Here is a 16,258-nt window from a genome sequence, read left to right on the forward strand (position 1 = left end):
GAGGAGGAGAGGGAGGGAGGGGGAGAGGAGGAGGAGAGGGAGGGAGGGGGAGAGGAGGAGGGGGAGAGGATGGGGGGAGAGGAGGAGAGGGAGGGGGAGAGGAGAGGGAGGGAGGGAGGAGGAGGGGGAGAGGAGGAGGGGGAGAGGAGGAGGGGGAGGGAGGGGGAGAGGAGGGGGAGAGGAGGAGGAGAGGGAGGTAAAGGGGAGTGAGGGGATGGGATGGAGAGGAAGAAAGGTGAATGAATGGTAGTAACATCTTATGTGGAAAGATATGTTTTAATGTTGGTATTTGTGAATAGTGGACACATTTTACTCTACATGTATGCTGACCACCAGCACTATGGGTTGGTCGAGGATTCACGGACTGAATCAAGTCCTCCTCGCTGAATAATTGACTTGGCTTGCTTCTCTGCAGCCACCCTTATTAGAGTAGACGGGTAGGTTTCACCAAGCTGCGACTTCACTATTTATTTGACACTGTCGAAAGGGATTTTTGTTGTTTTGGCACATTTTTCGTTTCTTGTTTTCTTCTTCCATGATTGCATCGATGGGGTTACATTTTTCGTTTAGCTGGCTTTGAATTCCCAACCGGCTTTTTTTGGCCACTGCTTGCTTGTCTCTGTAGTGACTGACAGACTGAATTAACCTCACCTGAAGTATTTCACTATCCGAATAATGTTTTTGACTTAAATCTGGTGCAGTTCCCCTAAACCATGCTGACAGTTGGTGTGTGTGTGTGAGTGTTTGTGTAAGTGTGTGTTTGCTGCTGCTAGAGTGGAAAAGAATCTCAGTTTATTTCCACGACCTCCAGCTGTGCTGTGAAGCAGAGATCAGGACTGTATCAGGGTTTCCCTCCAGGGGCCACTAGCAATGGCCCCCCAAGAGCTCTGCTAATACCTCCCTCAGGGTCTGCTGGCTAAATGGTCTAAATAGACGAATGGACTAAGGGGGGCCAGAACTGTCTTTGTGCGTACCCTGTCTTGGTCCTGGGTTACAAGGTTTTTACATCGAAAGCTCGTCTGTAAATGTTGGTTGGCATGTCATCATGTGTGTGCTTGTGTGTTTTAAGAAGAAAATAACATTCGGCATGCAAGCAGGCACCTGCTGATTCTCCTTGTAAATCAAAGAGAATTTCTTTCTATTTTCTTCCAAAGTCAAACAAAGTGAGCTTTAGCTGTGCTGCATCTTGGCTGTCATCCAAGAAAAGAGAGATTTTAAGATATCCTCTGTTCCTCCACTTGCTTCATGCCCGCTAGGTATTTTCCCACTGGAGGAAAATACAGAGAGCTGTTCTGAAAACCGTGGTACGACCCTCATCTCACCCTCTACCCGATTAGCATGCTAACAAATTAGCCTTTCCTTCTTTTTCTTTTTTTTTGCCAGAGTCCATGCTATCGCCTTCTGTTTAGTTGAATAGGGGACTGGCGCTGCAATACTTGGCTAATCGTGTTTTGTGCAGCGGAAAGTCTTAATAGCTCTTAACAAGTAAATCACCCACCGATATCAACTCGACATTGTAGGCTACTGAAGCAGCCAGGTGAAACCACAATAGGTAGCCACATGTTGCTAGCAGAAAAGCTTTGCGATCGGATTCAAGATAGGCAGTCCCCTTCAAGTTACTGGTGTAATTTAGCGAATGCTGTTTGAGAATGCTTGTGTGTGTGTGTGTGTGTGTCTGTGTTCATATTAACTTTTTGTCCCCATCTCTGGGGTGAAGCAGTTGTCGGGCTAATAGGTAGCGTGGCTCCTACACTGCTTCTCAGTTTTCCATTATCGCCGTGGCACGGTTTGAAATCTGAAGCTGGTGTCGTGGCCTTGTCTCTGTCTGAGTGGAATTGACGGCCGTGTTGTGTATGCATGGTTATCTGTTTGCGGTAACGAGATTGAGCCCCACAGCTCAGTGGTTGTTTCCTAAATACAAAAGAGCAAAGTGCTGCGAAGAAAATAACATTTCCTGCTTCATCACTATATGATGGCTTAGTTTTTTCCTGTTCGAAACGTGTTTAGTGTGATGGACAGATGAGAGGAGGGTGTGGCTGATTCGGGGTCTGTTTCTTTTCTGGCGTTTGTAAGAGTTCCGTTCAATAGCCGTGTTTTGCTTGTTAAACAGTGTACCAGTCGTTGCTGTCTTTTTACATGTCGATCAATCTCTGGTTCCTCTCGGTCTCTCATTGATCCAGGCGGTGTTAAGCGCTGGCAGAGCTTTGGGTCATCTGTTTCTAAGTGTTGTTCGGTAAAAGGTTTTTAACACACTCCCAAGTGCTCCCCCCCCCCCCACACCCCCATCACCATCCATGCACCCCCCCCCCCCACCCTCTCTCTTTTCCTTGTCATACCAGATAAGCGGCACAATTTCTCATGTTGCTGACGACCCAAGCCAAATTTGTGATTATGAGATTATCTTGTCACCAGCGCCGAGTGTCGAGCGTCTGGCGTATCGATCCACTCACACTTTTAATAAATGAAGTACTGCCATGAAGCCCTCGCCTCAGTAATAACTCTGCTCGCCATGTACACAGAACCTTGAACACGCACGAGAGACGGATGTCTCAAGAATGTGTGGGTCGTTTCATCTCCTCCTCTTCTCTGCTCTCCTCCCCCACACACAGCCTCTAAGGTCACAGTGACATCCTCAATGGCTGGGTAGATTTACACTCAGGTACAGAAACATAGCTGCAACCAGGACAGGATGAACCAATCACTTGGCTGCGTAGAGAGAGGGAGAGAGAGGGAGAGCGAGAGAGAGAGAGAGAGAGAGAGAGAGAGAGAGAGAGAGAGAGAGAGAGAGAGAGAGAGAGAGAGAGAGAGAGAGAGAGAGAGAGAGAGAGAGAGAGAGAGAGAGAGAAAGAAGGGTTCTGTTTAGTCTACTTGAAGTGGCTGGTTTGCAGGGGAGTTTAACAGTGCGCTTGAAGGGAAGGTCAGCAGAGTTTGCCATCGTAGATTATGCGTGATTGTTTCTTCTGGGGGCTAGCTGATTAATGCTAAAGCCGTCATGACAGATCCCTAATGCACAACGGACACACTTAAAAGAGTTTGCCGGGGAAGTAGCCGTCTTGGTTTTGACAACACAGCATTAAAGCCAAAGCCTGCTTGGGAATCTTCACCCCCCCCCTTCCCCCGCCCGCGTGTTCGGACATGAATGACAACCCTCACGTCCCTTCCAACACACACACACACACACGCCCACCCACCTCTCAAATAGGCTACCTCATCACCAGTGACCCGAAATACAGGGAAGGTAACCTTGTGAAAACTCATTTACTCCATCTGTCGTGTGTGTCCGTGTGTGTGTGTGAGTGTTAGTGTGTGTGTGTGAGTGTTAGTGTGTGTGTGTGAGTGTTAGTGTGTGAGTGTTAGTGTGTGTGTGTGAGTGTTAGTGTGTGTGTGTGAGTGTGTGTGTGTGTGTGTCCGTGTGTGTGTGTGAGTGTTAGTGTGTGTGTGTGAGTGTTAGTGTGTGTGTGTGAGTGTTAGTGTGTGTGTGTGAGTGTTAGTGTGTGTGTGAGTGTTAGTGTGTGTGTGTGAGTGTTAGTGTGTGGCATCTCCTTTCTTGGCTCTAGATAAATTGAACCCTTTTATCTTTGATGCAACTGCACCACCTCTTATCAATTCAAACGGAATAAGTTTATCCTTTCATGTTGTTTTTTTTAGCTCAGTTTTTGTTAGCTCTCGTACTAGATGAGCCATATTTTCTTTGTTGTTGCAGCGGTTGTTTACTATATCACTTCCATCCACCATAGAAAGAAAATACAGGCTAGGAGTTTAGAATACGTTTCCTACCAGTATACTGTCTGACTGATACTGTAAACAACAAATGCAGTTATAAACACCTATTAGTGCTTACAGTGCACAGTGTGTAGTGTAACCCTATGAGTGCATGTGTTTTTTATACCTGTATGTGAATGTTTGTGTGTGCTTCGGTGTGTTTGGTGTAATCGGCGGTGTGACCTTCCGGCCATTTACTTGTGGCCAGCGTACATACTGTATTTGTACAAGTGGTTTGAGTGGGTTGCAGATTAATTAGGGTGAAATGTCAGAGCTGACTCTAGGGACTTGCAGCTAACAGTTAACAGCGAACAACTAGCTGCTAACAGATAGCGACTAAAAGCAAACAGCTCACGGCTGAAGCTTGCTTTAGGTCTAGGCAAGATTATAGAGCAAACAAATGACCCCTTTCCCCTTCCATGACCTCCCATGTACAAAACATGCACACAAATACTGCAAATGCTGAGCGCACCTGCCTTCACACAGAGATCCAATTCCCCCCAGCCGGTTTGGTTAAGTTTGTTTACACAAAACAGTGGGGTTGGTAAGGCAGGTGGGGGAGGGATGGGGAGGGACGGGCGGTCCCCTTGCAGGGCTGGCGACATGGTGCATTCTGCGTTGTCTGGTGTCTCTATCTCGCCACTACGCTACCTCGGGAGTGTGATACTGTCATGTATAGGCACAGATCCCTCTCTTCCTATAGCGGATCTTCTCTTCCTGTTGCAGAGCCTCTCTTCCTGTTTCACAGCCTTACTTCCTGTTTTAGAGCCTCAATTCCTGTTGTAAAGCCCCTCTTCCTGTTCCCCTCTTCCTGTTTCCTTTTTAGAGCCTTACTTCCTGTTTCAGAGCCTCTCTGCTAAGTTGGTCCTGTCTTGTGTGAATGTGTGGGAAGGCAAATGGCAGACATTGTTTCCTTTGTGAGAGGGAATACTGGAGCGAAGCCTGGCGCTTACAGTCAAGCCTGCCTGAGACATAGAGCCTGCTCACTCCCACTACGACTCTGCAGTTCATAAGAGCCACACACACACAGCCAACACACACACACAGCCAACACACACACACAGCCAACACACACAAACAGCTGACACACACACACACAGCCAACACACACAAGCAGCTAACACACAAGCCAGGTCGCATACACACGTGTGAACAACCACCCACACTTTTGCCCAGACACACACTCACACACTATGAACACACACACACACACAGAGACAATGTCCCTGGAAGTAGATATGGAGGATCAGTCAGTCTGAAGAGCTTTGGCCCCAGAGTTCCAGCAGTAGATGTGCATGTAGGGAGGAGGGGGAGCTGAGGGTTAGTGGCCGTGTCCATAACAACGGTGAGAAAGACAGCCAAGGAAGGTCAGCTGACAGACAGGCATGCTGGCAGGTAGACAGGCAAACAGACAGGCTGGCAGGTAGACAGGCAAACAGACAGGCTGGCAGGTAGACAGGCAAACAGACAGGCTGGCAGGTAGACAGGCAAACAGACAGGCTGGAAGGTAGACAGGCAAACAGACAGGCTGACAGGTAGACAGGCAAACAGACAGGCTGGCAGGTAGACAGGCATACAGACAGGCTGGCAGGTAGACAGGCAAACAGACAGGCTGGCAGGTAGACAGGCAAACAGACAGGCTGGCAGGTAGACAGGCAAACAGACAGGCTGGCAGGTAGACAGGCAAACAGATAGGAAGGCAGACATACTGGCAAGCAGATAGGAAGGCAGACAGACTGATAGGCAGATAGACAGGCAGGCATATTGGTGGGGGGTATCTAATCCATCCCTCCTCAAATCCCTGCTTCGGTGAAGGTCCAAGATATGTCCAACCTAGTTTGTGTTCAGAGATGGTTATGTTGACGTGGGGGACTGCACATACATATGCACATACACATGGATGGACAAATGCTCACACATGATCAACATGTGCACACAAACACATTCTCACAGCAAAACCCTTTCTTCTTTCCAACAGACCTAGATTCAAGGCTTACTAAAAGCTGCAGCTGTAGGATCAGTCCACACTCTGGAGCAGGTGGTCCAGACACACACACACACACACCCTCACACACACGCAAACACACACACACATAAACTCAAGCACACCTGCAAACACAAACGTACACACGCAAGCCCACACAACACACTCACCGAAACTAATTTCCGCCTTAAAATATCTAGTAAGTAAAAGTATGACGGTGGAGCCATGTGTGTGCGTGCGTGCGTGCGCACGTGGGGTTGTCTCCGCAGTCACAGTCTGAAGTGTTCCACTTTAGCTGTGCGCAACTTAATAAAACGCCAGTGAGTCACGCTGTCCTAATTTGGCCGTTAGCGAGCCTCGATGACAAACGCCACGTCTAGCGCCTCTTCCCTTTGAATGTCATCCGTGTGGGGGGCCTCATTGGCTGTAGTGTCAGGATACTTTATCTCCCTGGGAGGCGCCACACACACACTCAAGCCACCCCCCATTGGCTAATTCCCCAGACTGCCGGAGGTGGATTATGGGTATTTCTACTGCTTCCTGTCTTGATTGTAGAGCAGTGCTGAAAGCTCTGGAGAGGAGTCTCTGTATTGACAGGTTTCATCTCAACAAACAAGGCCTGTGTGGAGAATAATATGCTGCCGTTATTTGTCTGGTATTCTGTTCCCCTGAGGAACGACTCTGGAGAGGGTTGGAAACTCTCTCAGGTAAATGTATATGTTAGTGTGCTGGTTATATAAGGGCTCGAATCAAAGGGAAAATAATGTGCTTCCTGTACAGTTCTGGACTACAAATGTGCTCTCCAGCTCTGCAGTTTATTTACGTGTTTCCCCTTGAGGGAAAACATGCCATAATTAGCAAGGGGTTGTGGGTAATGCAGTTTTTCTAGGATGACTCATCTTTTCATTAATGAATCAATTACATGCACAGGAATTACAGAGGAAATATTATGATTGTGCGTTAACACTGAGTGCCTGTTTGGGCCATTTAGCAGTTTTGTTTGAGCAGAATTTTCTTTGGCCAGTGATTCGGTTTGTTATGCGTGACCAAATCTGTTTGGTTTGTGGAGAAGGTACATTACCTTCCTTGAGTGGTGTGTGTGTGTGTTTGTGTGTGTGTGTTCGTTTGTGTGTGTGGGTGTATGTGTGTGTGTGTGTGTGTGTGTGGGTGTATGTGTGTGTGTGTGTGTGTATGTGTGTGTGTGTGTGTGTGTGCGTGTAAATCTGCATCCAGAAGAGGTGGACATTTTCATATTTTCCAAATCAGTTCCTACTGAAGAGCATAATGACAGGCTGAGAGATTTAATGTAAAATGTGGCGCGGTTTGGTTCCGTGCACACACACTGACACTAACAAATGTTTCTTCAGGGTGCTTTTACAAAGAAAAAGAAAATAGCAGAGTCATAATACCAAACTGGGACTGTAAAATGTGAAGCTTTTCCCCCATTAATAACTTGGGACTGAAGACAGAATCTTCTCTCTTCTTCTGCTTTGAAATTCAAATAAGTTTTTGCGTCCGAACAAGGCGTGATGGGACGCTTCGAGCACGCCCCTCTCCTAGGCGAGCAGGAGGGAGGTATGACGGTCCGAACCGAGCGTCCATCTCTACCAGCCGAGCAGTAGGGGGTGTGTGATGGTTCAAACCGTGTCTCTCCCTCTCCCTATCTCCTTCTCACCTCGGTGAGCGTGGGGGGGGGGATTGGGGGGTGACGAGCGGCTGTTGTCAGCCCCCCTATCTGAGCATCCTGGCGGTTTGTAGACTGCTCGCCCTCACTGCCTCAAAAGGAATATTAGAAGAACAAGAAGGGAACAGGTCAGAGATAATGGCCTTTCAAGTTATGTTTCTCTTCTCGTCTTCCTTAATGAAGGATTGCCGCGCCCCCACACCCACTCTTCTCTACTCCCCTCCTTTCATCTCTCTTTCTTCTTGTACCTGCTTGTCCTCCCAGCCCTCCCTCCCTCCCTCTCTCTCTGTGTCTCTTGCTAATGGCAGAACAGGCTCTATGTGTTAAATGACATTCAGATGACCAGTCTGGCTGATTCCTCTTCTACTTCCTGTTCATTTACTGGACAACGGGAAGTGGACTTGGATGACATTTACTTCACTCACTCAGGCTTTTGTTTGCTTCTGGGACCGTTGATCCGGAGCGTAGCGATGGCAGGAAAGCATAGAACATGGCTCTAATTGAATTTCATCACTTAAGGACACTCTTCAGGAACTGGTGGATCAATTGTGTTTGATCACTTCCTTCTCTATGTCAGTCCCTCTCCCCCCCCCCCCCTCTCTCTCTTTCTCTCTCTCTCTCTTTCTCTATCTCTCTCTCTCTCTCTCTCTCTCTCTCGTGTCTTTCATCCATCCTCCCCCAATTTCTCTTCCAAAATCTCTTTCAATCTCTCTTTCACCTCTCCATGTGTCTTCCCTGGTGCTACTACAGCAGCTGAGACTGTTCTCCAGGTGGAGTGAGGGATGTTTAGAAGGGGGATCTTGGTTTCCCAGGTGAATCTGACACCTGGTTTATTTATCAAACAAGGTCTGTTCAGTCCAGCTGGCAGAAAGACAAGGTGAGCCGGGATTTACATCCTTTCACACCCTGTGACACACACATAAACACACACACACACACATAGCCGTTTGCTTTCGTCTGAGTCATGCATCTGTGCATGGGAGACAGCAGAGGACAGACATATATCTTGGGTGGTGGAGGGGGTTGGTTTTGTCCACGTGAAACAAAAAACCCTGGTGATGTGGGAAAGCAATGTTGCTAAATAAGCATTTGTCCATGTCACCTCGCCATGTTGCATGCAAAGACTGTCACACTCAAACACACACACACACATACACTACCCAAGCCTCCGTACCACCGACCAGCTCCCTATGTACCATTCCCATTTGTCTCAATCTGAGTGCTGTCTGCTTGGCCAGTCTTAGAAACACTAGCTGAGTCTCTGAGGGGCTCCAGAAATAGACCGGAGCGTATCACTGTTACCCTGCTGAGGTGAGACCCACTGCTCTCTGCTCCTCCCACGCTCCCCCTCCTCCCCCCTCCTCCCCCCTCCTCCCCCGTCTCTCTGCTCCTCCCACGCTCCCCCTCCTCCCCCCTCCTCCCCCGTCTCTCTGCTCCTCCCACGCTCCCCCTCCTCCCCCCTCCTCCCCCGTCTCTCTGCTCCTCCCACGCTCCCCCTCCTCCCCCCTCCTCCCCCCTCCTCCCCCGTCTCTCACCCCTCCTCCCTCTTTCTGTCCTCCCCCTTCCTCCCCTTTCCTCCCTCATCTTCTCTCCCCCTTCCTCCCCCTTCCGCCCCCATCTGCTTATGGAAAGTCCTGGATCTATACATCTAACATGGGTCCTCATTCAGTGTTAGATCCATTAGATAAATGCCCCCCCTCACACACACACACACACATGAAATATATAAAAATACGAATATAGATGTATCCTTGTCCCATGTTTTTCCTGATACCGATTGTGTGCATGCTTGTGTGTGTTTGTGCATGGAAAGCTCGATGTGTGTACATATTTATGTGTTGAACAACACTGTGCTGTCCAAAAACATAACTTTCGAACGCCTTTTCAACCTCCAGTCCTTCTCTCTGCCATGCCCAGACTAGCAGAAGTTGAAGTAGGGGGAGTCAGGTGGCTGAGCGGTGAGGAAATCGGGCTAGTAATCCGAAGGTTTCCAGTTCGATTCCCGGTCATGCCAACTGACGTTGTGTCCTTGGGCAAGGCACTTCACCCTACTTGCCTCGGGGGAATGTCCCTGTACTTACTGTAAGTCGCTCTGGATAAGAGTGTCTGCTAAATGACTAAATGTAAATGTAAGTTCAATAAACGATAGCTGGTGTTTATCAAGGCTATGTATACACTTGGTCCAGTCACTCCAAATATATAAACCCTCCCCCTATTCCTCCCTCTCTCTCCCCATCTCCCTCTCCCTCCCTTCCTACCTCTATCTCCTGTGTACATAGAGACTTGTGGTTGGCTAAGTGCAAAGCAGCCTCTATCTGCAATGCTTCTCCATTAATTGGATAGAAGGCCGGCCGTATTGACAGGCCCAGGCAGCAAATATGACCCAATATATTAAATAGACAGGAAGAGTCTGAACCAGGAGATAGGACCAACCTTCTAATAGACAGGAAGGCCTGTAGCTTAGGTCCTCTCTAATGTGCTTTTTATTGGACAGCCTGTGTACTCGCTCAGTTTGTATTTTTAGGAAATGGGGGGTTGTGGAGACTGTGGCTCTTTGCTAGGGGTTTGGTGTTGTTGCATCAGTGTTGTGTGATCCATATTGTTGTTGTTTACTGGGTTTCAAATTGCTCGTTGCTCTGGGCGATATAAGTGCAGATGTTTTGAAGAAATAATGACAAACCCAAGACCGGATTCAGATAATACAGCAGTTGATTTATCAGACATTTGAATCATTGGAGAGTTGGATTCCAGGCAGTTGCTGTGATTGTGATGGAAACACATAAAGCTCATCAGTGAGATGTTATTTCATCTATCTGTTGATTTGATTATTTTTATGTTGCCAACAAGGATTCAGTTAAACTGCCATCTTTATGGAGTCCCTCAGGGGACGGTTTTGCATACAGCAGGATATTACAAAAACACTGCCAAGGATTGCTGAGATCCAGTGAATAATGTTTTTTTTATTATTTCTTCACGTAAGTTTCCTTAATAATGTCAGATGCAGCTTATTCATCATTGACCTCCCTCACTCTCTCCAAGGTTGCTCCCTAACCTCACAGGCTTCTGGCTATTCTGTCTAAAACAACCTGATCTGAGTTTGTGGCGGATGACTAGATATAAAAGCACGTCAAAGCACAAATCAACTTCTCAGAATAGTGTGGGTAGAAACAAGCCCCTCCTGCTTCTTAAAAGAACTCCCAATTATTATTTCAATGCCAAACAGTTTGGAGTGCTCTCTCCACCTCCTCTCGGCTCTTGTTGGACCTTCTAAATATCCCTTGTGGGCGCCGTCTTTTGAGCAGAAGGTTAAGGTGGAGCGATACGTTTTAGCGTCTACAAAGAGCGCCCACAAAAACAGGAAAGGTCAGGCTGGGGGGCGGGGGCTCACCCGTCCTTCACGCTCCCCCTCTCCCCGCTGCGCCGCTCTCTATCGACGGAGACCGCTGGGATACGTCAGGGAAATATGCCATCGACTGTATCAGGAAGGGTATAGTGTGTGTGTGTGTGTGAGTGAGGTATGCTTCTGGCCCATGTGACATTTTACTAGTATAGATTCACAGAAAAACTGAGAGACTTTGAGGGGAGTAAACATTGCTTGTGATGTTAGGAAATCCTCCTGTGAGGATAAGAGAGAGCCGTCTGTGGAATAGATTAGACGAATCTCCCCGCTTTCTTCCTTCATCAAACAGGCTCGCTGTGAAAGGATGCGCAGGTGTGATTTTTACACCCCAAGATAAGAATTATATCTGGTAATTATTTCCAGATAAAAACGTTATCTTTTTAAATATTTATCGCCTTCCATTCCTCCTCACTGTGTCACAAACAAATGAATTGATTGGATTTCATGAATTATGTTTTTTTAATAATTGTTTCTCAGTGAGGGGAATGCTGAGCCAGTTGGGTGGTACCTTTCCCAGTCTGAAATGCTGAGGTTATGCTGGGAGTACAGCCGGTCTGGACCAGGCTCTGCCGTTCTGTAAATGTCAGCTGACTGCTCTCCTCGCTCCCCTTAACCTTTTCATTTACGTGACCAATTAAGATGATTACGGGCCTTAATATGGCTGATAATGAGGGAAGAATGGGAAAAAAGCAGAGAGAGAGAGAGAGAGAAAGGAAGAGAGAAAGTGTCAGAATGAGAAAGGGAGAGTTGGATGACAACCAAATTAGAACGATACAGAGGAAACAAAGGAATAAATAATAAAGTAGAGGGCAAGAGAGATGAGGAGAGAGAGAGAGATGAGGAGAGAGAGAGAGATGAGGAGAGAGAGAGAATGAAGAAGAGAGAGAGAACTGGCTATTCTGATTCTCCGTCTCGCTTCCTCGTTTTAGACTTGTCAATACTGTCTGGAGTGTATCGCCCCTGGTTCCAGACCCAGCCGCCCCACAGCCGGACTCCCCAGCCAGCCCCCCCACTCCCCTTATATTGACCCTGGGCCTTAGAGCAAATACACTGCAGCAACATTGACGAGTCATTGACGCGACAGAGAGTAATTGAGATCCACCAGAGAGAGAAGAGACGAAGGAAGAGGAGAAGGAGAGAGCAAGAGAGAAACAGAGTAGGAGAGAGATAGAGAGAGGGATGATAGAGAGATAGAGGGGGGTACAGAGAGAGAGAGAGAGAGAGATGAGAGAGAGAGAGAGAGAGAGAGAGAGAGAGAGAGAGAGAGAGAGAGAAGGGGGGTGAGACAAAGAGGGGGTGAAAGAGAAATAGAGAGAAGGGAGAGTGTGTTTGTCCAGTCCGTGACTGACAGATTGGTCTAAAGGTTAGCAACGGGGTGATGGGGGAGAGAGGGATGAGAGGGAGGGGGTGAGTCTGCACTACTGAGGTCCTTTGTGAATCTATCTCCAGCTCCATTAGTCATTACTGGATAACCAGGAATAGGAATAACCATCGACTGCTGCCTACTGCTTATTTACAGTGGTTTTGAAGAACTGTGGTTTTTGTTTGTGGCCAACAGCCACTGCTCAGCTTGGTTTGTTTGTCTGTGTGTGTGTGTGTGTGTCTGCTTGTGTGTGTGTGCCTGTGGGTGTGTGCTTGTGTGTGTGCGCCTGTGGGTGTGTGTGTGTGCTTGTGTGTGTGTGCCTGAGGGTGTGTCTTCGTGTTCAGGATCTCCCCAGTATGATGTCCTCTGTGTGGTGGGACAGACTGTCAACAGTAAACAAGCTGGTTCTCTTGCTAGAACCAGCGTGCGTTAAGAAGCATCAGTCGCTAGCATGTGCAAACACGCACGTGCCCACACACACGCGCGTGCGTGTACACACGTACACAAGCACGCACAAGTTTACACCTCGACCTGTACTCACACACGTCTGCACGAACACGCTTACACACATACTGTTGTATGTTATGTGTATTTGCACTGCCGACTGTTATTTACAGTACCAACTGTTTACATTTGCATTTTGCACCGTACTTCTAACTGTAATATGCAATCACTTTCCACTGCACTTTTACACTTTTTTAGGATAGCTTCTGTCCATACTTTATTGCACTACACTGTATATCCTGCACTTACTGCTATTGCACTTCTGGTTAGACCTAAACTACATTTCGTTGCCTTGTACCTGTACTTGTGTAATGACAATAAAGTTGAATCTAATCTAATACTGTCACGTTCACACACATGCGCACTCACACATGTATATATACACACGCACACACACATAGACGGTATCGCTGATGATTGTGCCCTCCCTGAGAGTGAGTGAGCTAGGGAGCTAGTGGAGGTAGACAGGTCAGAGGGAGGTCAGCTCAGTGGGAACCTCCTGAATTTTTCATCAGGCTTGTTTTCCTTGGTAATTAAAATGTACAAATGTGGGGGTTTGAATAGGAAGTCCCATCCAGAGCTCACACACTCACCCCCCCCCCCCCCCCCCTCGTCACCACCTCTGCCCCCCCCCCCCCAACCACAGCCTCCTCCACACACCGCCCCCTCACCCACCCACCCCCACACACACACACACACCTCCCTCCTACATTATTAATCATGTTCTGTCACCAGGAGATGGTGTTTCCCCGCAGGACAAGGCGCTGTGTAGCGCAGGGCGTAAATTCTCTTTCCTCTCTCTCCTCCACAGACAGACAGTTTCCCCGCCGAGCCCAATTACATGGGCAGCAGACAGCAGTTTGTTCAGAGGTAAGGCCTGTTAGCCGGCTGCTCCGACAGGATCCAGGTCCGGAGGATTCCGCTGGACCTGATCTGTAGCATCACCAGACCTGTGCTAATCCCACCGCTAACCTCATACCCTCTAGTCTGGGGTACCACTAGACCTGAACCCTCTACTGATACTAAACCTCCAATAATCCTTCAGATTAGAAGCTCTATGCCTGTACTAATACTATACCTGTACTATTTCTAGACCTGTAGTAGATATATACCTGTACTAATACTGGAGCTATGTAGGTATACTAATACTAGGCATGTTCTGATACTAGACATGTATATACTATATACCTATATTAACACAGAAGCTAAATACCTGTACTAAAACTGTAGCTATATTCCTTTAATAATTCCATAGGTCTATCTATACCTGTTCTAAAATTCACCTTCCCTAATACACCTGCAGCATAGCCTTCAGTAGTTTCAGAACTTGAATCATGCTAAATAGGTGTTGTACTTGACCTGTCCTAGTACCACCATTGTCTTTAAACAAAATATTTTTTTTCTGATAAAAGAATGAGACAGAAACAATCTGCAGGGAAAGAAAAGTACTTGGAGGTCTCTCATCCCTCCTGTGTGGGTTTGTGTTCTTCATCTCTTCTTTAGCAGCTCCACATTCAAGGACCCTGAGAGAGCCAGCCTTAGAGACAGTGGCCATGGCGATAGTGACCAGGCGGATAGCGACCAAGACACCAATAAAGGTTCTTGCTGCGACATGTCGGCCAAAGAAGCCCTAAAGATGAAGGCGACAGGCGTCAAACCCCCACCTCTTGAGCAGGGTGAGTCCACATGATCCAGGCAGTGTGATGTGGGGGAGAGGTTCCCAAAGCCACTGGCAGGGTCACAGGTCCGTCTAAAACTGAACACATAGAGGGAAGAGAAGCCTCATTAAAATGGCTTCCGTCTGCTGTATAATCTAGGGCTCTTCCAACAATTTGTGATCTCTCCACCGACCTGCCCTGACCTCACCCAGTCAAAGCCCTCTCTGGCCTCCCATTTGCTACCCTCCCTCCCCCTCTCTCTGTCTCTTCCTCTCTCCCGTTCTCTATTTCCATCATCTTCCATTCCCACTCTCCTCCTCCTCCCCTCATCTCCTTGTCTGCGGTTCTCACTAATGTTTTTCTCGCTGCTGTGTGTGTGTGCGTTTGCGTAGCCGTGCTACGTTCTCAGTTTATCAAAGCCGACAAGCCCATTATGTTTTTATAAGCACAACCACTTTAGCCTTTTCTCAGAGTCCCTGCCTGGTTCCTCCTGCAGCCCTAGTCTGCTGAAACTTTGATAACAGAACACGGAAAATAACTTAGCAGGCTATGTAGCATCCTGCCTTGCTGATTAAAAATGAATAATTATTCTAAGCACTGTTGGGCCCCGGACCGATTACTCATGACATGTGTAGAACAATGACTCCATCAGATATGATGTTTCATTTGTACCCCTGGTTCCCCCCTCCTGGGTGGTGCAGAGAGAGGTGGACGGGTGGAGCAGCCCCTGGTGGATGCCTGGGCTGTACTGAGTAATGGAACCATAGGGGAAGTGTCCTGTTTCCAGCGCTGTTCAGGCCTTGTAACCGGGATTGGCCCATTACCCTGCAAAATATCTAGTCCCAGAGAAACACTGGGATTCTCTGAATATCACCACAGAGAAAGAGATATGAATACTGTAGTGGGAAGCGAGGCAGGGAGGGAGAGAGAGAGGAGGCAGAGAGGCAGGGAGTGAGAGAGAGGAGGCAGAGGTGAGGCATAAGAGGCAAGGGGAGAGAGGCACGGGAGAGAGGTGAGGCCGAGGAGGCAGGAGAGGCTGTGATGCTACAGAGCTTGGTTTTTCATAATGGTCCTATTAATCTAAGCAACAGAAGGATGATTTTAGACATAACAGAACCCATCTCCTCAGTGTGTTAACAGTAGGCATGGATGTGCTTGATGCCATTTGCATCCGGTTTTGGAATGAAAAAAGTGCAAAGTGCTCACACACACATACAGTACTCAAACATTCACGCGCACACACACACACATACACAAAGGCAAGAGAAATCGGCCAATTAAAGAGTCCCATATGTTTCCCATTTACAGAATGTTCCTATCTAATTGTCCGTGAGCGGATGGAAGGATCATCTTCGTGCGAATGTACACAAACGTGTCGAGCGGCACCCATTAAGTCAGCATCACACACACACACACTCACACACACGAGAAATATGTTTGTGTCATCAGACACATCTTCTCAAACTCCAAACTGAGAAAACGAAACAGACACCCCCCCTCCCCCCTCCCTCACAGGACGATCACTTATAGCGCCACGCCGCGTGTCACGTCTTCAGGGACGGCTCGCCTGAGGAGAGGTCGTAAACCTCGCTGTCCCTCTCCGTCTCACCCCCAGGACCCCTCCACACCTCGCTCGAGTGTGCGGGGGTTGGAGTGAGAAGGGGGGGGGGTGTTTAGGTGGGTGGGCAATCGATCTGAGAGTGACAAGAGGTTTGCCTGCCGTTGGCCGCTATCAGCCAATAACACTGGTTGTGTGTGAGAGAGAGTTTGTGTGTGTGTGTTCAGGGGGCCCTGAGGTTGAGCCCCAGTTTGGCAGTGTTCCAGGAAGTCTTCATTGCGTGGCGAGGCGACGGGTGAAGGTGAGGGGGTGGGGGGGCGTGCTGACAGGATCAGTGGGGCGGGT

At 48.2% G+C, this 16,258-nt stretch overlaps 1 protein-coding gene across 2 annotated transcripts in view; it reads left to right on the plus strand.

Annotated features, from left to right (window-relative positions):
- The window catches only part of pcdh17 (protocadherin 17), a 56,433-nt gene that overhangs the window by 11,283 nt on the left and 28,892 nt on the right, over positions 1-16,258 (plus strand). The window contains exons 3-4 of one of the 2 annotated variants that reach the window (XM_062446623.1): positions 13,509-13,567; positions 14,201-14,373. In XM_062446623.1, the coding sequence (XP_062302607.1) occupies positions 13,509-13,567; positions 14,201-14,373 (232 nt within the window). The remainder of the gene's footprint in view (positions 1-13,508; positions 13,568-14,200; positions 14,374-16,258) is intronic. The other variant, XM_062446624.1, reaches the window with a different exon arrangement.

The sequence above is a fragment of the Osmerus eperlanus genome, chromosome 21, assembly GCF_963692335.1.
Source record: "Osmerus eperlanus chromosome 21, fOsmEpe2.1, whole genome shotgun sequence".
Taxonomy (NCBI): domain Eukaryota; kingdom Metazoa; phylum Chordata; class Actinopteri; order Osmeriformes; family Osmeridae; genus Osmerus; species Osmerus eperlanus.